General features: G+C 43.0%; 3 protein-coding genes across 5 annotated transcripts; 1 reads left to right on the top strand and 2 right to left on the bottom strand.

Annotated features, from left to right (window-relative positions):
* Window positions 1–321: 321 nt before the first annotated feature.
* Window positions 322–8956, top strand: hmbsa (hydroxymethylbilane synthase a). Of its 2 annotated transcripts, none has more exons than XM_062536290.1 (14): window positions 322–534; window positions 3217–3270; window positions 3838–3910; window positions 4394–4443; window positions 4628–4683; window positions 4909–4986; window positions 5109–5186; window positions 5541–5616; window positions 5782–5895; window positions 6887–6925; window positions 7379–7498; window positions 7613–7666; window positions 7789–7875; window positions 8041–8956. In XM_062536290.1, the coding sequence occupies exons 1-14, from the start codon at window positions 502–504 to the stop codon at window positions 8209–8211; spliced, it is 1083 nt and encodes a 360-aa protein (XP_062392274.1). In that variant the 5' UTR covers window positions 322–501; the 3' UTR covers window positions 8212–8956. The 2 variants fall into 2 exon arrangements, with proteins under 2 accessions (XP_062392274.1, XP_062392275.1); XM_062536291.1 differs by lacking the exon at window positions 322–534 and adding an exon at window positions 2959–3116.
* A 616-nt stretch (window positions 8957–9572) lies between these two features.
* On the bottom strand, window positions 9573–10214 carry LOC134080060 (histone H2AX). The gene has a single exon (XM_062536289.1). It carries the CDS (start codon window positions 10138–10140, stop codon window positions 9712–9714), a length of 429 nt encoding a protein of 142 aa, XP_062392273.1. The 5' UTR covers window positions 10141–10214; the 3' UTR covers window positions 9573–9711.
* Window positions 10215–11417: 1203 nt separating this feature from the next.
* c2cd2l (c2cd2 like) lies at window positions 11418–19747 on the bottom strand (the record flags this gene model as incomplete). 2 transcript variants are annotated; one of them, XM_062536287.1, is given in 11 exon segments in its annotated part: window positions 11418–13553; window positions 14513–14753; window positions 15885–16018; window positions 16330–16431; window positions 16733–16892; window positions 17820–17941; window positions 18159–18223; window positions 18525–18657; window positions 18919–19024; window positions 19193–19306; window positions 19637–19747. In XM_062536287.1, coding segments are annotated over 11 exon segments (1575 nt in total), but the record flags the coding sequence as incomplete, so codon positions are not given.
* Between the last annotated feature and the right edge of the window lie 227 nt (window positions 19748–19974).

Below are 19974 nucleotides of genomic sequence, written 5' to 3'. Positions count from 1 at the left end.
TTGAACTCATGTATTTCAACTCATTTTGAACTCAAATGCCAATAGGAATCAAGTTTACATTACTGTCACCCAACTGTGTCAAACACACATGTTAAAATATAGCCTTATTATGACAACATATTATATAATTTGTTATTATTACTCCATATGTGAGTATGTAAAAAAACCTCAACAATGGGAAATGGATGCACTCTAGTTATGCCGTCGGCCTCGGACATTTGACCGCAAAATCATAGATGCATTGCCTTGGAAACTAAACTGTACGCATATCAACACCACTTTGTTGAAGGACATGCCCCGAAATGCATCACAAGCGGAAGTGAAATCGTCGCGTAGTCTGTAGGTCACACCACCACCAGTATGGATGTCTTCATATGATGGGTGACCGGCGGAGTTGTCCATTCAATCATTTCCTAATGCGAACTGTGAGTTTTATGTGAACAAATTCTTGGTGGTAGTGATACCCTTGTAGTACGGCATCATCTGGCGTCTGGCGGAGAGATGGAACAACCTGAAGGAGCTCAAAATTCCTTGGTAAGTAATTTAGCTAGCCAGTTAGCTATGCTATGTAATTTTCGGGAACACTGAGCGGCACAAGTCGGGAGCTGTATCCACTATCGCGATTGGTTGGTAATTCTGACAATATTATGTACAGTCTATGCCATTGGTGAATCAGGGTGGGCTTTCTGGCTGAGGGGACACACATGTGGGAGCGACAGTAGCGTGTTACATAGCTAATAACAACCATGATTAACATTCCAAAGTGCTCATATGACTAGTAAGATCGAACACTCACTAGAGAGGTCTGGTGTGCGTGTGAGCTGTAGTGTATTAACAGACCACTTCAGCTAGCAGCTACTGTTTTTCTAAAGAACAGATCCTTTACAGCGCTTGACAAAAAAATATTTCGCTACAGTATCGTCAAAGACGGATTGGCATTAGACCATGCCAAAGACGTTTGACAACCCGGACAGCCCGAGAGATGTGATGACATACAGACGTACACTTCGGGAACTTCCAGAGCTCCTTTACCTGTACTATGTTTTGATTTGCTTTGACAAGTTTCGACAAGGCAGGATCTGTAGACCTGCCACAAGGGTCACAGGGGGGGATCTTCGCTACATTTTGGTCGCATGATTTTTTTCCGGAGTTCTTAGAACTGTTGGAGGAAGTATTCCTTTTCTGTGTATCTCCACAGCAGGAAGTGAAGATGGTCATGATTCACTGGTTTGAGCCACAGTTTAGTTTAGTCCAGTCCAAGTCCAGTTTAGGCTTCTTTAGGTGATAGTGGATGTGTTGAATTTGGTGGCCATTGACAAAAGTATATGTCAGTGGCATGCCACCATAAAGAGATGTTATATTATATCTATATGTATGTATGCCATAGGCTCGTCCAATGCTGTCAGGGCTGGTCCTCCTGTTGCCAGTCTGTATGCCACATTCATTGTCAATGCTGTCGGACTGGTCCTCCTGTTGCTATTCTGTGTACCACAATTGTCACTCTGCAGTCTACAGTACACTCCTAAAAGATGGCAATGGGTAGTGCAATTGGATGCTTTTATGGTCTGAGTCTGTCCTGTGCCCCTGGTCTATTTGTAGAAGATAGATACTTTATTGATCCCCAAGGGGAAATTCAAGAATAATATCTGTGAATTTGTGGCATGATACATGTGAATTTGATTCACTTGATAAATGTGAATTTGAACTAAGATCTAACAAATAATGTTGCTGACTGTTGCGACTGGCTTCAGTCAGCTCAGTTAAATAACGTTTAATGAATCAGGTTTTTGGCTGGTCCCTCCCATCAACACTACCCGTTTGCTGTAACCCAGTTTGTGAGCCTACTGTCTTCATGAAGCTGTCCAAATTGTCTTGCTATACTGCCAGTAGAAGCTAAGCTAGAAGGGATACTGCATGTGAAGTAGAGGAGACGCGCTCACACTATCGCCTTCTAATAGATCCAAGTTTTTAACTGGGTGCTGAATCCCACGTAAAACATACATGAAAGAAAGAAGCGAAGGACATCTGACGAGTGCTGTTCTTCGCTTCTTTCTTTCGATACTGCATGTGACCAGACCTGTCACCTGGGATTACCTTGGGGCAGCCGTGGTGTACTGGTTAGCGCATCGGGCTTGTAACCGGAGGGTTGACGGTTCGATCCCCGACCAGTCCACCACGGCTGAAGTGCCCTTGAGCAAGGCACCTAACCCCTCACTGCTCCCCGAGCGCTGCTGGTTGGGCAGGCAGCTCACTGCTCTGGGTTGTGTGATTCACCTCACTGTGTGTTCACTAATTTGGTTAAATTGGGTTAAAATGCAGAGAACTGAATTTCCCTCACGGGATCAAAAAAGTATATATTCTATTCTATTCTATTCTATTCCTTTTTCTTCAAAATCAAATTCAAAGTGCTCCATTGACATTTGTCCCCTGGCTAGAGCTGTATGCGTGCAATGTTAGATGGAGCATTAGATATGCTATGTCTGACATTAGTGATTTTACTAAACAGGGATAATAATAATTAAAAAAAGATTCATAATTATGAAGTGTGACTTCAACCGCTAGATCGGATTTGTGTGGTCTCTTGCACCATTCTTTATCTATTCTCCTTTCTGTGACATTATGGATGCTATATTCTACCTACATGGCTATGATGACCAAATAATAATTTCATAACTCTTCCAAAACTTTGCTAACTTTATGGTGTGAAGTTAGCAATTTTGTACATACAAGCGATGAAAAGTCATGGAAATTTCATTCAAGGCCATTGAAAAGGTTTCAGAATTCTGTGAAAATGGGTGGAAACCCTATTAATACGAAATTGTTGCATAGTATAGTATCACTTCCCCCTCCTTCTCAACACACACACACACACACACACACTCATACCTCTGTCACATTAACAGACGAAGAATGAATTAGCATTCTCAGTTTATCAGTAGTGTCCAGGGTGTGGGGTGGGCTGGAGGGTGGGCGAGAGAGAGAGAGAAAAGTCATCCTGCTCTGGGCTCTCTGTCTCAAATCGCCAGTAGCATCAGCAGCTGCAATAGGCTCAGCTCACCGCTTACATTTAGACCGCAATACCTCCAGCTATGGAAAACAGGCTGAACAGTTGCATAGTGTGTTTTGAGTAACCCCTTATCCGTTAATATATCTTGAATTAATCATTGTGAATAGAAAAGGTCAAATGTATTGGCACTAACAATCTTGTGTTTTTAGGAAGGAAATGGAAAGGCCGGCAGTGTTATCCGGATGGGAACCAGAAAAAGTCAGGTATGGAGCATGTACAATTTATTCATTTCTTATTTTTATTCCATTTATCTGCCACATAGTAGTGTTGCATGAGTTGAAACTTCACATTCTTATCTCGATACTTTTGTATCACTATGTCACCTAACTTGTCACTTGATAATATACCGTTGGAATCCAGTCATATTGTCCAGATATCTTTTTGAATCATCAGTTTTATACAGTTGAAGGCTAAAGAAGGATACGTTAATTGAGAAGGGTGTGACGTTGAGGGTGCAGTAGTCTGATTAGGGCAGGTCCCTCATGTGTCAGCGGAGATACCAAGAAGCAGCCACAGTCATAGGTTATGGTGTAGAGAATGAATGGCCATATGACACCTCTCGTGAAACTTACAAGCTAACGGTGTAATAGCACTATAAATATCCTCTTATTTGTCTAACACATCTAAATCCCAGTTAGCTGAAAAAAGAGTAGGAAGCCCTTTCATAGGATGTTTCAGAACAGAAAGTATCGTCTCCATTGTTAATAATATGTTCAGGACTTTGTTAAATATGTTGTTCGGTTTGGTCATTTATTTTTTAATTTTTACAGTTGGCCCGGATCCAGACTGACTTTGTTAGAGACAAGCTCAAGGAGCTCTATCCGGATGTCGACCTGCAGATAGGTGAGAAGCTCTAGAATCATCTGTCCCACTCGTCTGCTCATTCTAGAAGCTCTAGAGAATCATCTGTCCCAGAGCCCTATCTGTACGGCTCTGATCTGTCCCACTCACCTGATCATTCTAGATGCTCTAGAATCATCTATTCCACTCCTTTGCTCATTCTGGAACTTCTAGAATCTAGAATCTTCTGTCTCTCTCGTCTGCTCATTCTGTTCTCTGGCTGGCTCGCATCCTCCTCTCCCTCTTCAGTGGCTCTCTCTCTGGTTTTCTTCTCTCTCCATCTCCTGCTGTCTCCGATTCTATTCCCCTGAGTCTATACTTCCGCCTTTTCTCCCTCAGGACAACAGAGACAATGATGTATTCATCATCGTGCGGTGGCACAGACAGCACTTTGGCTGTCTGGGCAAAGTGAGATTATCGATGATGTCAGAAATGGACTCAATGAGTTCTGTTCCCACTGAAATGTATACTGTCTGCTCTTTCTAGTTGCCATGTCTACAATTGGAGACCAAATCCTGGACCGGGCTTTGTCAAAGGTACAACAGTTTTCATGTTTCAGTGACATTCAGTCAATCTAGTTTTCGTATGTACTGAATAACAAAGGATTGTATGTCTTAAAGAAAATTCTACATGGATGTTTGTGTATGTGTGTGTGCGCGCACCATGTTATATGTACATAGAATCCCATAGTTTCCCAAGTTTGCTATGGCTGTGTTTTAGATTGGCGAGAAGAGTCTTTTCACCAAAGAACTTGAGAACGCCCTTGAAAAGAATGAGTAAGTATTCAGCCCCAATTGTAAAACCAGCTCTTTGTAATAATAGCATTAGTGAACATTAATAGTGTTTGGGAAAAGGCTAAATGTGAACGTAGAGAGCAACAGAGATTGTTCAGACCTCTGCTGAAGTTGCACCCTCTAGTGGTCAAATGTATCATCAAAGTAATGAACAACATATAAAACTGGATGATGGGCACCAGACGTCACTTATTACTCTATCCACAGGGTCGATATTGTTGTACACTCCCTGAAAGACCTGCCTACTACATTGCCCCCTGGGTTCACTATTGGAGCCGTACTAGAGTGAGTGTTTACTTTTTCCCCATTGAGTGGAGTTAGTGGAGCACCTACAGTACATGCTGATTTCGTTTATACTGCTGTAACTGGAGGGTTACATTGTGTTTGTGTTCATGTTCTTTTCTCAGACGTGAAAGTCCTTATGATGCAGTGGTTCTTCACCCTAAACACTCAGGACGTTCACTACAAGAGTTGCCAGACAAAAGGTATAAGCTTCTCATTGAATTATGGATAACACATCAATTAAGAGACCACTGCACATTTTACCGATATCATCCTACGGTTGCTGAGTAACATTTGAATGAAATTAACTCCTGACAGTTTTTTAGGCCGCTGATTGGTCCAGGAGCATACCTTAACCTATACATTAGAATCTGACACAGGATAATTTAGAATCTAGATGTCTAGATAAGTGGCAATTAAAATGTATGGTTTTGCTCTCCAATGTGTTGGTGCACATTTGAACAGTTTAGATTTAGAGACAGAGTTTATACTGCACATAACTTGGATATTGTGTCTCGCTTTAGCTTGGGTTGACCTGTTTTTGTTTGACTCCATAGTGTGATTGGCACAAGTTCCCTGCGCCGAGCTGCTCAACTGAAGAAAAGATTCCCTCATCTGGAGTTTGAGAATATTGTATCCTTAATGAAGAAGAAGCTTAAGCGGGCACAAGTCTGTGGTTCACACATAAAGTATTTGTGTCAGTGCGCTTGACATAGTCACTTCTTTTTCTGTCTGAACACAACACAACACGCTGTGTGTCGATATGCCTCTTAGTTTTTTCCTTAACATGGTACTTAGAGAGGTAACCTCAACACTCGACTGAAGAAGCTGGATGAGAAGGAGGACTATGCAGCAATCATCCTCGCTGCTGCAGGACTCAAGAGGATGGGCTGGGAGAGTCGCGTCAGCCAGGTATGGGATGGCTGCAGACACACCTGGGGCCGTAATCCCACAGAGCAACAAGCACAGCCAATGGCTTCACGTAGCACTAACAATGAGAATAGGCGGGGATATCTATATTTCCTCGTTTCATTGACACAATGCAGACTGCAGTCATGCAGAAAAGAGTTGAGTAACTAATTACTGAATGAAGTCATTCTTTATGTGTTAGTCATAACATAAAACCAGTCACACTAAGCTCAGTTCTCATTGTTCTACAAGGAGGAAAACAATCAAATTTCCGTTGTGAGCGGAGCAGTATACCATAGAGTAGACAGTGGTTTCTGTACAGGAGGTCTGCCCGAAATCATTTTGAATTGTCACAGAAAAGGTCTTGCTGTGAAAGACGCCATTTATACACGGGACTCCCATGCCATTGTGTGGACACAGCCAGACATCGCACAGAGCTACCCATGTTAGTGCTTAGAGCCTTGCTTATGTTCATTAGCGTTACCTCGTGTGTGGCATATTTACAGTGCATGTTGAGACGGTCACATTAAAAAAAAAACTAGAAAAGCACTCAGAGAGCGCAGACATCCGCCTGTATTGTTCTTTCTAGGTTGTCATACACTTGAACCTATATTCAGATCGCCACCACGTGGCCATACCATGCCATTACACCACTAAGCGAAACACTTAAACGGCATAAACGACAAAATTTAATCGTGTCTTCCTTTGGTCATTTCTGACCTTCCCTGAAAATTTCATGGAAATCCACCCATTACTTTTTGAGTTATCTTGCTAACAAACAGACAGACAAACAAACAAACAAACAAACAAACAAACAAACAAACGCTGGTCCCCGATGAAAACATAACCTCCTTGGCGGAGGTAATAAGTTGATGCTATGATAATTGGAACAGGCATATTATTGACTCTCTGATTTGTATATAGTATGTTGTATTGGAATATTGCATGTAAACAGATCCCACATTTCCTTTGTGTTTGTCCTGATTCCTACCAGATCCTTGAGCCCTCTGACTGTATGTATGCTGTGGGTCAGGTGAGTGATCTCCCTGTTTGTGTTTTTTCTTAGTGTGTGCGGAGTTGTTTTGGCTCAGTCTTTGTTTTCACGCAGCACTGCTAATCTGTTCTTTATGTAGGAGGGATTAAACTGGCAGTGTTTTCCGTTTAAAGGAAGCACCTGTGAATTCAGCTGTGTTAACCGTTACTGTAATGAGTGCATGAAATGCAATGTACATGTCTGAATGAGTTTGGTGCATGGGCATAAATAAGGAAAAACAATTTGCTTGCACAGTCAAGTCAGAACACAAACAACAGACTCTTTAATCTTGTAATAGTGCATAGTGGACCTCTGACATCTATCCTCTGATGTGTTTTTGGCATGGTTGTGTATGAGGGTTAGTCAGCAACAGATGTCAACAGAAAAGCCATGTAGGTCCTACCATGGTGTAATTGAAGGTATCCTGTTAACCTGGTAACCTGCTTATCCCAGGGAGCTTTGGCGGTGGAGGTTCGTGCCCGAGACCGAGACATACTAAACATGGTGTCTATTCTCCACCATCACGACACGGTGCTACGCTGTGTTGCAGAGAGGGCTTTTCTTCGACAGCTGGCAAGTTGATACGTGCATATGAACAGGCTGAAATTGTATCTAGCCGCCAACTTGTAAGACATACAGATGCTATACATCCTCTCCATCTTTTGACTTTGATCTTTGTTGCATCAGGAGGGTGGCTGCAGTGTACCAGTCGCTGTCCACACTGAATTGAAAGACTCCCTGGTAATCATTATGTCATATAGTAGATATAATAATAATAATACATATAACATATAACTGTTTCATGTTAGACTCACTGAGTAGGCAACACGAGGAAGAGTGATTCATGTCCTGTGTTTTGTCAGCTTTATCTAACAGGAGCAGTGTTCAGTCTGGATGGTTCAGACAGCTTGAAGGAGACCATGCAGACTAGTGTGCTCCCAAACAATGAGGTTAGATACCTATATCTAATGCAAGGATTGAACTTCACCAATGCACTTTTTCCCTACTTTGTCATATCTCTCATTTCAGTTTGCTGAAACACGTAATGTTCTTCTAACAGAGGGCATGTTGAGTATGGAATTGAAGATTTTAAAACTCCTTTCATTTTAAATCAGGTGGTCCAGTCTGCGGACGACTGTTCCCATGTTGGGGTCACTGCTTGTAACATACCCGAGTTCTCCATGGGCGCTGCTGAGAAGCTTGGAGTGGACCTGGCAGATCTTCTGCTGAGCAAAGGAGCAAAGGACATTCTGACCACTGCGCGGCAGCTCAACGACGCTCGATGAGTCGTCCACCTGTGCTGTCAGGAGATTCTGTCTTCTGGCCATATGTTGGTCTCCTCTACACCTACCAACGACTTATTTGCGGCAGTTCTCAGTTATAAATATAGAGTGTAAATTCGATCTTTTGAAAGGAGAAAGAATTGCAGATGATGAAGTCGGTAGTTGTAGTAGGTAGAGATAACAGTCACAACTCAGTACCTTCCAAGCTTTAACCTATAGTCAACACTGAATTTCATTTTTGGTAAATCAACCACTTTGGCACACGGCAGGAAATATCACGCAAGCATGTTTTGTCCCCATGTGTGTAACAAGAAATGTATCAAAAACATATTGTGGAGAGCAAGTCTTTAAAAAATAATTTATTGATGTCATTTAAACCCAAACGGTCATATCATTCTTTTGTCGATTTTGAATGAGGAGAAAAGCCTGCTTCATAGACATTCTGACTGACTGACTACACATGACTGTCAAACTATTTTTTTAAATTGTGGAAAAAAATGATAGCTAGTTTACGGTATTTTAGGGTCTTATTTATGACTTTTAAGATGTGATGGCTGTATTCTTGGAATATTGTCAATGGGGTGTACCGTTGTATATATGTAAATGTGAGGCAGTAACAAAAATCAGGGCAATATTATTTTAGCGCTGCATTTACATACTGTTCATGTGCCTTTCATGATCAACAGCCTTAAACCATAATATATGTGCTTACATGGATAACCCTATGTAAAATTTTTAAATAAAACAAGGTTAATAGAAGATAAAACTGGTCTTGATTTATTGTAGTGACAAGTTAGCTTCAGAATTATTCTGAAACCAATTACATTTTGTATCCTATAGGAATAATGTCTGTTTTTGACTTTTTTTTTACTTTAACGTTGAATGGTTGCCCCCGAGTGCTTTTGGAGTTATTTGCCTTACATTGTATTACCCACTTTCAACGAGGATACATTGACATTAAAGGTAATGATTAATGAACAAATATAATGAAGGATCTAGGACCGCTGCATGCATATTAAAATCACTTTGTAAAATGACTTGAGATACCGAACCAGGAGTTGCGGGTCACCCGCCCCGCCCCCCACTCGACCCTTAGTAGTAGCCTCCTAGCATTCCCAAGAAAACAAGTAAGCTTGCTCGTTTAGCACAGGTTAGCAAGCAAGAGGTGAAATGCCAGTTTTGCTCAACCCCCACTCTCCTGGTGCACAACAGTAGATCCAGGCTCATGAACAAATTATCTTAAGAATTGGAGACCTCGACTTGCCTGGCAATAGTTTTGTTCAACCTGCATGCATCTATTGGAGCTAGAAAGGGCGCCATGTGTGGTCGCCCACCAAGGAAAATAAGAATCATGCACACACAGATTCTTAAAAAACCTCGCGTGTTTAATGTTCACAGAATATAAAAGCGCCATCACGAACACAAAAGCAACAAGAAACAGAGAAACATGATCAGGCACTAAGCAGGCCTTTTAGGATTCAGTCCAGAGTCAGGCCACGCCATCTAATATTCTTGAGACTGAGAAGCACCCTTCTTGCCAGCCTTCCCTGAGCTTGGGGCAGCCTGTCCAGTTTTCTTGGGAAGCAGCACAGCTTGAATGTTGGGGAGCACGCCGCCCTGTGCAATGGTCACGCCGCCGAGCAACTTGTTCAACTCCTCGTCGTTTCTCACAGCCAGCTGTAAATGACGGGGGATGATACGGGTTTTCTTGTTGTCCCTGGCAGCGTTTCCAGCCAACTCGAGAATCTCAGCGGTGAGGTATTCGAGGACAGCAGCAAGGTAGACGGGAGCACCGGCACCAACACGTTCAGCATAATTCCCCTTCCTCAGCAGACGGTGAACACGACCGACGGGGAACTGCAGTCCAGCGCGGGAACTCCTCGTCTTCGCCTTGGCGCGGGCCTTTCCTCCGGTTTTGCCTCTTCCAGACATCTTCAAAGTTATTCAAGTCTTAGTGGCCTTAGGTTTGTTCCTGGGGTGCTGGTCTCTGTGTTACCCGGAAGAAGTGCACTGATGTATTTATAGAGATCTTTTAGGCCCGCCTGAAATTCCGAAGGTAGGGATAGTGAACTTCGATTGGTCCTCGGAAAAATATGTACGCCCCAGTGAACATCCCTCATTGGCTTCAGAGAAAGTTCATTAATACACTCGGACTAATCATAACACCACAACAGCACGAAGGACGACAATGATTGGATTAGACTGTGGTCAATCAATTTGAGCGCTAAATTTAAACCAATGGAACTCCTTCCCTCAAAAAATTCAAAGCAACGTTTTTTAGTTTTATTTACCAGAGTCTACTACAAACTAACTAGGAATGTGTTGCCTGCCTATCTTCGTATTTTATTTGTGGAGATATAGCATGAACAAGTAGGCTTATTTACAATAATTTACAATAACAGAAAACAGAATAATTTCATTGATTCAGCTCTGCATAATCTATCTAGTACCTACAGGCGGTTGCTGGTGAACTCAGGCTACATTAAAATGAGATTACCAGCTAGGCTACTCTCTGATATTCTTGTGTTAAGGAAATTCTTATGGTGATAGGCAGCTGGATTCTCACTTCACATGACTCTCTTGAGTTCAAACACTGCCAGAGCCGTAAATAGATAGAGCATCATAGATCTTTAAACACTGCTCCCAACACTGCGATGTAATACCTCCTCCTGGTGGATGTAAAACATATTGCAGATTCTTGTAGAAGCCGTGTTGATTGGTTTCTGCCCCTCCAATTACAATGGTTTTAGTCTTGCCCTTTTAAGGCATAAGTGTCTCTGTTTTAGTCATTCTGTTGCTTTGGGTGCTTGCTTTTTCAAAAAGATTGTCCTGTGCTTGTTGGTGTTTTTGATGTCAACTATGTTTGTGTATTTATATGAGCAAAATATCTAGAATTGTCAAGATTTCAAATCACATGTCCATACTTGTGGGTCTGAAAAAACAGGATTTCATCCTTCAAATAGGCCTACCCTTGGTATTGTCCCAACTTGTTTCTGTCTTAGGCATCTCTGCACAAATTAGGCCACCAGGGGTAGGACTGGTATCGTGGCCACAGAATTTGCATGGCAAGTGCTTCAGTGTGTGTATCCTGTGTCAAAGTATACCAATAACTAAACGTTTGGACAGTAGTGAAACACAGTATACGAGTTAACAAGTACAGGCCCACACAGAGGCAAGACAAGGTGTATCTTTGCATATGCACCGTATGATGAGTTTTTAAAAAATAATTTATTTTCCATAAATTAAACATCAAAATTACCACATTGTAATATAAAGTATTAACATTTACAGCTGGGCAATAGCTCTTCTCAGTATGTTTTGGCCTTTTTCACTAACATTCAGAGCATGAACTATTTTAGAGGGCTATTTATAAATTAGCTTTCCATCTTTTAAGTTACAAGCAGAACATTTTTGAAGAGCAAAATGTCTATGCTAGATATTTGAATCCAAGCACAGTAGCCATGCAAAACCTGATTTGATTCACCCGTGAACATGTGCAGTGTGATCATCTGCACTTTCTCTGACAAGTAGAGCACGCAACCCAACACAGGCTGTAAGTAAAACAGTGGAATACCTGCATCAGAGTAGGTGTGGATGGGGAGGGACAATTGCAAGAGGACCAACGAGTTCTAACAACTGTAAGTTGAGAACCTTTTGTTACTGTCTCTCCACTCAGTCTTACAAAGAAAAATGACCCCATCCCAAATATAGCAAGACAATATTTTTTTCTCAAATTAATTTATGTACACGTTGGGGAAGAGCTGTGTCATGCATGCACTGGAAACAGGATTATTGCGATATGATGGTCAATGGCAATGGGAAATTTAAAACCTGTGAATTGTGAAGTATGGATATTTTTAAAAGTAAAAAAAAAAAAAACATCAACATGGCTACTATAACATTCATTAAAATATTTCACCTGAGGTAAATGAAAACAACAACAACAACAGTTTCCATTGATTTGGGAGTATGTCCAGATTTATATCACCCCCAAATGTTCGTTCCAAATCGACAAGATGATTTAATGGTGGTCTTATTTATATAAATAAAAATATTTAAGAATATATATATATATACTTCATACCTATTTATACTTAAATACTTCCCTTTGAATTCTAACCAATTTCTTTACAACCTAAATACAAACACACAAACATATAAGGGATTTGTATGTACTTGTGTTCTCTTTTGACAAACAGAAACAACATTATCCAAGAAAGTGTTCATAAGCCACAAAGAAAACCAGCAATATAATTTTTAGTTCATTCAAAGGCTGGATATTTGTTCAGTAGAATATCTAATGAAATCTACCGTCAAACACACACTGGGGTTGGAAACCGAAGATTTGGTAGACAACATGGGTAATAATTTAGTGTTTTGCGATAGTAAACAATACAAAATCATAAAATCTAGAAGCTCTCTAGCATTGTAAACAATTCAAAAGTCCAAAGTGCAATTTCTCCAATAAATAAAAACAAACATACACAGGAGGTGGTAAATCATTCTCAAGTCATTCTGTTTCTCCCTTGTGCTTAGCAGACTGTACACTAGTTTAACCACTCGTGTCCACAAAAGTTTTCCCAACATTGTTGCGGTTACCTCCCATAGACAGTTTGTCATCTCAATAAACTGGACACAACAATCAATAGGTCTCTCAGACACCATTCGCTTCCTCAACATTGTATGATGTTCGATTAACAGAGGGACTGTGAAATTGCAGGTGGGCTATCCTAAAAGGCAACCAGTCACATTTCTTTTTTTTCCCCATATATTTCTATATATATCTATATATATATAAAGGCAGTCCAAAATGGAGGAAAGGAAATCTTGAAAACGTGTCCTTGCTCCTTCTGAAGACCACGTTAGGTGGGCACACGTGACATCATGTGACATCGTGTTTTCCTTTCTCTCCGGTGTCTGAGCCTATAGAAACCCACGCTTCCCTTTTTCCCCAACAACAGTGAGACTCCCTCTCGAGCAGCGTTTGCCGGTGTCCCCTTCATTATCCGGGGTCCCCTTCATCATCCGAGGGGGGGGGGGGGGGGGTGGCAAGATTCCTCAGTTATCGGCCACGCTGGCCCCTCCATTGGTGGCGCTGGACTTGCCCTTTGACTTGTTGGACGAGCGGAAGGAGAAGCGTTTGATGAGGCGGCGCGAGAAGCTCCCGGACTTCTTCCGCACGCTGGCGGAGCTGGAGGAGGCCGAGTCGTTGCCCAGGTTGGACACGTCCTCGTGGGACTGGCTGAAGCTCGGGTCCTTCTGGCGGTTCCTGCGGCGGAACAGGAGCTTGGTGCCGCTGCGGAGGAAGCCCACTGGGATAGAGGGGATAGATGCACAATACACGACTGCATTTACAGACGTTACAGATGTGCACAGCTGTACGTTTCACTGAAGCAATATGGCACGAGTGAGAGTGGCTTCCATTGCAGATATCAGCTACAGGAGGTAAATTGTGCACATCTCAAGTGCAGGACAAAAAAACTGTCCATAACTACTGAAAAAGTCTGCGCACTTTGTGAATCTTCACTTTTTTGTGTGTTCTATTCTGTTATTTTTGCTCAAGGCAAAACGTAAAACACAAAAAATTAAAGATTCAAGAAGTGTGCAGATTGTCAAAGTATTTTTTTTTGGTTGCAGATATAGCCATGGTTGTGACTCATAGCCATAGGCACGTAGCAGGAGGTCAAGTGCCCCTGGTAGTCACAGCCATGGCCATATCAGAGCCACTCTCACTCATGTCATATTGCTTTTATACAACAGTTTTTCTACCAACTAATCGAGTTCAAAGACATCAAATTGTGTTTTCAATTGTGTATCTTTATTTTTGACTATTCTTCCTCTGTCCCCCCAAAAAATAATTCAATCTTAGTCTTGGCATCTCCTATCTGGCCATTCATGAAATGCCTCTCATCCAATCAGAAACGAACAAATCTACCGCACCTAACTGTTGTATAATAATGCAGTTGAGCTGTCAGTTACAAAGCTTTCTGCCCCCATCTGGTGAAACTTAAGCACTGCTAACAGTAGGGTGTATTCATCAGCAGGAAGCTGGAAGCAGGTGTGTCTGAATGGATGAGAGTAGATTTGATGAATGGTTAAATGGTAAATGGACTGCATTTATGCAGATTACTCTATCCTGCAGAGACTTCAATGCACTTCTCCGATAAAGCCTCACAGTTTACCCACTCACAGACACATTCACACATACTGAATGGCGATGACGGCGGCCATGCAAAGCGTCAATGTGCACATTAGATGTCGTCACAGAGAGTCGCGAACAAAAGGGTTGTGTTGACTCACTCACCTTTGTGGTCTTTGAGGCTCCGCGTCTCCAGGGCTCCCGTAGAGCCGGTCTCCGACTCCACGTCGTCCACCGACGGCCGCTCCGACACGTCCGACGGCGTGGTCTCGTCCGCGTCCGGATGGGGGGTGGTCGCCCCAGAGTGGTTGTGGCCGCCGCCGGGAGAGTGCTCCCCCTGCAGGGCAGCGTCCATGGCTGCAGCGTAGCCCACAGACAACGCACAGTCATCCTCAGAGATGGGGACCTGAGGAAAAACAAGACAGTACTCTGTTGTATTACACAAAACATTAGGATGATATGGGCTGCCCTGTGTGAATTAAGAAGACAATGGCACTACTCAACACTTAACCAGTCTTTTCATTCTAACGGTAGATATTGTAAATTAATATTCAAATGATACTTTGTACTTTTTTATATTTTACATTGAATTAGTTGGTAAATAAAGTCAGCTTTTATACTAAATTAGTCCTGCATCACCTGCCTGGTAATGGTTTTAAATTAGAAATAGAATATCTCAAAACTGAATTTTGTCTGTACTGAAAGCTGTAACTCTGTGGCTATATAGGTATAAGTATGAATCTTGCCAATCAAAAAAAAGAGATGGTGCTTTCAGACTTTACTTGAAGGAGTTAATTAGTTCAGAGGACTGCTGCTGGAGGTATCGTGTGATAGGGCAGGACATCATCACTGTGCTCATTCCAGCTCTGTTTTTTTTTTCTTGCTGACGGTTTGAATATAGCACTCCATCCTTCACGGACTAACGGAGCTCTCCTGAGTCATATGGGGCCGAGGACGAAATCAATCCTGCCTCTCCAATTTCCTGCTCAATGACTTCCTGACTAGAGCCATCAGCGGGGCTGATTGGCCATTTGTCCTGTTTACATTTGGACTTCTCCTTCTGATGCTAATGAGCTGTCGCTTGGCTTGAAGGGGTTCTCAACGGCCCAGTCCAGTTCCCACTTTTAATTGCTGGCCAACATCCGTTCCCCAGTCATTCCTCTACGGTATGTAGATCTCATCTCTAATCTGATGATGATTACCCCACTGACTACGGGAACTATCCTAATTAGATCACGTCTGCTAAGAAGTTTCACTCAACAGTAGTCTCCATTCAGATTGTGTTATGGCACTGAAAGGAAATACTACATACTACACATACAACATACTACACTTTAAAAAACTTATTTACAAATAACATTAAAAAAAACATACCGATTTTGTCCATTCACTGGGTATGTACTGTCTACTTAGTAATGAATTCATATACTACTTTCATAGCGGTTTAATTCAATCCTGCAGCTAATCTAACAGACATAAATCACTGTGGATTGCCTAGCACTGCTGCGGCGTGTCAGTGGATCTTGCTGACACCAACCTTGGAGACTCCAGAGATAATAAGCGTGCTCCTTTTAGTGGGGGTCTTCTTTGCCACTTTGGTTGATGACTCAGTCAGCTGCCGAATAGCTGTCTCAGCTACGGGATCCAGCCCGTTAGACAGGGAACTCTCAGCTTAGACACACACACACACACACACACACACACACACACACATACAGACACGTAGGCACACACACAGTCACACAGGCACACAGGCACACACACACACACACACAGAATCAAATTAGTCGCTTTGTAAGTCGCTTTGGTTAAAAGAGCGTCAGCCAAATGCAATGTAATGTAATGTAAAATGAATGGAATGCATTGTATACTCTGAAAGTAGACAATGAAATGAAATGACAAAATGACCAGCTTCTTTGATATTCCAAATGCCCAGCTCCATACGAATGCTATGACAAGAGCACTTGTTTGCCAGGACTTACTACTTGGTGTGGAGCTGACGCTGGCTCCTGGGACATCCATCAGCACGGTTGGCCTCTTCTCCGTCACCTCCACCTTGGACGGAGATCTCGACGGGGAGTCTCCTTTTTGGGGGGTAGGAGACAGGATTTATTACAGCAGTATTTCAGTGTGACAGCTGGGTGCTGTAGAGAACGTGACTAGAGTGCAAGATGGAGTGGGCCAGTTCACGGGAACACTCTTTCATTCACTGGTTTAAAGAAGGCGCTTTTGTGTTGTGTGTTGCTGATTATACTACAGTATTAATAGAAGCAATGAGACCATCCCATATTGATATAGATAATGTTCTACAGTAGGATTTCACACTACTCAAGTGTACTGCATATTTAGAACAAAAACAAAAAAATGCTCAACTGAATGCCTCACCGAGTTTGCGGTCCAACTTTGGTCTTGTCTGAATGGTGGTCACCGTGGTGACGATGGTTCCATCCGGCATGATGGTACGGTCCACATCCACCTTTTTGGTGGGGGTGTGTGACAAGCGCAGTGGCGTGGCATTAGAACCAGCTGCTTCCAGGTACTGCAACTGCAGAGGAAGTCGCACAGACAGTTACAAAACACATTAAAGAGACCCTATGCAACTTTTTCATAGTCATAAAATCGCTTAGAAATCGTTGTTTTGCTTGACTGACCAGTTTTATCGAAAACAGTCACATTTCCTCCCGCCCCTAGTGTCCCTATCCGCTATTACAACCTTGCAACTTTCTGATAAACGATCGTCTGCTGTTTACATCTGGAAGTCAGAGACGCGAAAGGAACAAGAAGAACCACGCTTGCAATTTATATATTTATATATAGCCTATATATGTATAAATATACACGCTAAAGCTGTCGGGGAAGCTCTGCAGAGAAATATAAAACGAGCGAAAGCGAAAAACGAAACTGAAACCAGAGATGAAATCGCCAATCCTGCATTATTCCTCTTTAAAAAGTTAAGCTGTCCACTTTCAGACATATTCTTTATCGACATAAACCCAAGTAAATCCTGTGGTTTAGAAAATATTTGGCTACCACTCATGTAGTGGCCTAGCCTGGTAGTAAACCAGACCCTGGAATCTTTCAGATTAGTCTGGCCACGAATAATGGGGCGGCACCAAGCATGCATTTGAAAATCTCGCTGCACGCAATTGGATAACACTACGACCAATGTTTACTCTGATTCTGGACTTCGATCACTACGACCAAAAACGAAAGTTGTAGCGCTGTTGTCATCAGTTTAGCTCGCCCACACCTTTTTTGGTTACCCCCGATAGTTGGGGTAAATGTAACGTGCATTATTGCTCGTGGCCAGAGTATCTTGCGGTATCTTGCGCAATTCAAATTGTGCTCTCGCGAGAACTCTGGATTCCCAGGGTAGTAGTGGCCATCTCTATTAAATGAATGTTGGGCTTCTACGTACTGTTGTGGTAGCCTTCCCTTTCCTCCTGTGCTTGTGTGAAATGCCTGCCCTTACCTCTACGGTGACGGAGGCCGGTGACGAGAGCCCATGGCCAGGACTGATGGAGAGGACATGCTGGCCTGAGGGACTTCTGCTGGACACGTCCAGCAGCAGCGAGGTCTGACCGAGGGAGAAGTCTGACAACAAGCAAACACCCGAAAAACACACAAATAACGGCTCAACCACGTAGCACAAAACACCAGGAGTTACATAAGCCTCTCATAATCACAGAACAGCCTCCAGAGGACAGTTTTTTTGTTTTTACTTTGCAGCATTTTTTCAAAACAAGACGACAGGAAAAGCTGCTGTGCGTACGGGGGAAATCAACGTATTCCATTATCGGAGATGACTCACATTCTCCCTTGCTGTTTCGATCCAGAAGTCTTATTTGGAGCTCTTTGGTATCTGGGCGCAGGTCCCTGGTAAAAGCAGTAAAAAGCGTTATATTGGGCTGCTGAACCATACCAGGCCCTTCCAGAATATGAGGCAATGGTTCTACACGCATGATATGCACAACGAGAGAGTGTGATTTTTTCAAGTGCGAGGCTATAACACTGGGCAACACAGTTTAAGAGAACGAATAGGCCCTGGGTCTTGCTGATGCAGGATATCATGGTGGAGGATCTACTTGTTGAAAAACCTCAGAGCACACAAAATGGTTGCCTCATTCTTAACAGCACGTTTACCATTTAAAGAAGCAAAGACACTAAGTTTGCTTACAGGATGATGTCTTCACTCCAGTCCAGCGTGGCTCCACTGCTGGACGATGGGGTCAGGAAACGGGTCCTTTTCTCCAGGACTGGCGCGTCCAAGCACAGGGAACAGCACAGCTCCCCTAAGCACGACGACTCCACTGGAAATATAAAAACAAGCCGTGTCTCACCCTTACGGTTTATTATACTGTGCGAACAGCAGCTAACAACACACAACATATCCAACAACAAGTCCTTGACCTGTGTCATGATTGACGTTTATTACGCAGTCAACACTGCACTTGGCGTAGGCTCTGTGAGCTGTGAGTGCGTATAATCAGCAGATTCTAGTTCCTATCAGTGCAACCTGCTGTCTGTTTCCCATCAGTGGGCTTTAGCGGAGAGCTCACACTCACACCAACCTTTTCTGACGCCGGTTGCTTTGAGCTGGCGAACCAAGAGTCTGGGCGTTGCTGGTGGTCCCAGAGACAGAGAGTTGGGTCCAGGCATCAGCTTATCTCTGGGGAACTGTGTTTAAGAGACACCAGCAGTGAGTTAAAAGAATCATTGAATCTAGTAAAACATCCAATAGTTCCATTAAAGTGTTAATAGATTATGAATACATTTTATAAATAGAGTGCAATATAACCCATAAAAAAAATTTCAATTGGGGTCAGCAGTAGGGGGCGCTCTCACCGCTGGGCTGGAGACACACGCCCTCAGGTTGAGAATCATGGCGGGCTGTGTGCTGTACAGGGTATCCTCCACCAGGTCCCTGATCATGTCCAGGTCCACCTCCGGGTCAGAGTCCTACACCACACACACAGGGGAGATCAAACATGGGAGACCGCACTGCTGCACAACCAGCCTGCCAGCATATCAGTGTTATCCACATAGTGTTGTGCTGTCAACTTCGAGGGAAATTTCACTATGTCTACGGAAATCTTGGCATACAGGCCAGCAAGGCAGGCCAGTCTGGCACCTCTGAGACAGAGTGAGAGTTCTGCTCCATGTTTGATGGGTATACAATGACATTTACAGCATGTGTACTGAAGGAGGAGGCCTGGCGGGGGAATGGCCGCAGGGGAGTGTGCTTTAAGAGCAAAGGTGCCTGACGCGGAGCAGCGCGCCCTCTCTCACCTCTCTCTGGATCCGCATGGAGGACACGTTGACTGACAGGTGAGGTGGCTGGGAGAAGGTCCAGGACACCAGGAGACCCTCCTCCTCCACTTCCTCCAACGACACCACCAGCTGGAGAGAGCAGAGGCCATGTTTATGTGTCAAAGCTGTAGATTGTATTCAGTGACGTAGGGAAAGCCATATTAATGTGTTATATGACATTGCCTTTTAATCATAAATGAGGGTTTGCGGACACAGACATAACTTTATTATCTTGAACTGAAGATTGTGCTATTTAGTGGTAAGTAACCACAATATTCTTCAGTGCATTTCATTTTAATAAACAACTGAAGTACCAT

This window comes from Sardina pilchardus, chromosome 5 (genome assembly GCF_963854185.1).
Source record: "Sardina pilchardus chromosome 5, fSarPil1.1, whole genome shotgun sequence".
Classification (NCBI taxonomy): Eukaryota; Metazoa; Chordata; class Actinopteri; order Clupeiformes; family Clupeidae; genus Sardina; species Sardina pilchardus.
The sequence above is the reverse complement of the archived record's forward strand: the minus strand, read 5'-3'. Positions and strand labels throughout refer to the sequence as shown.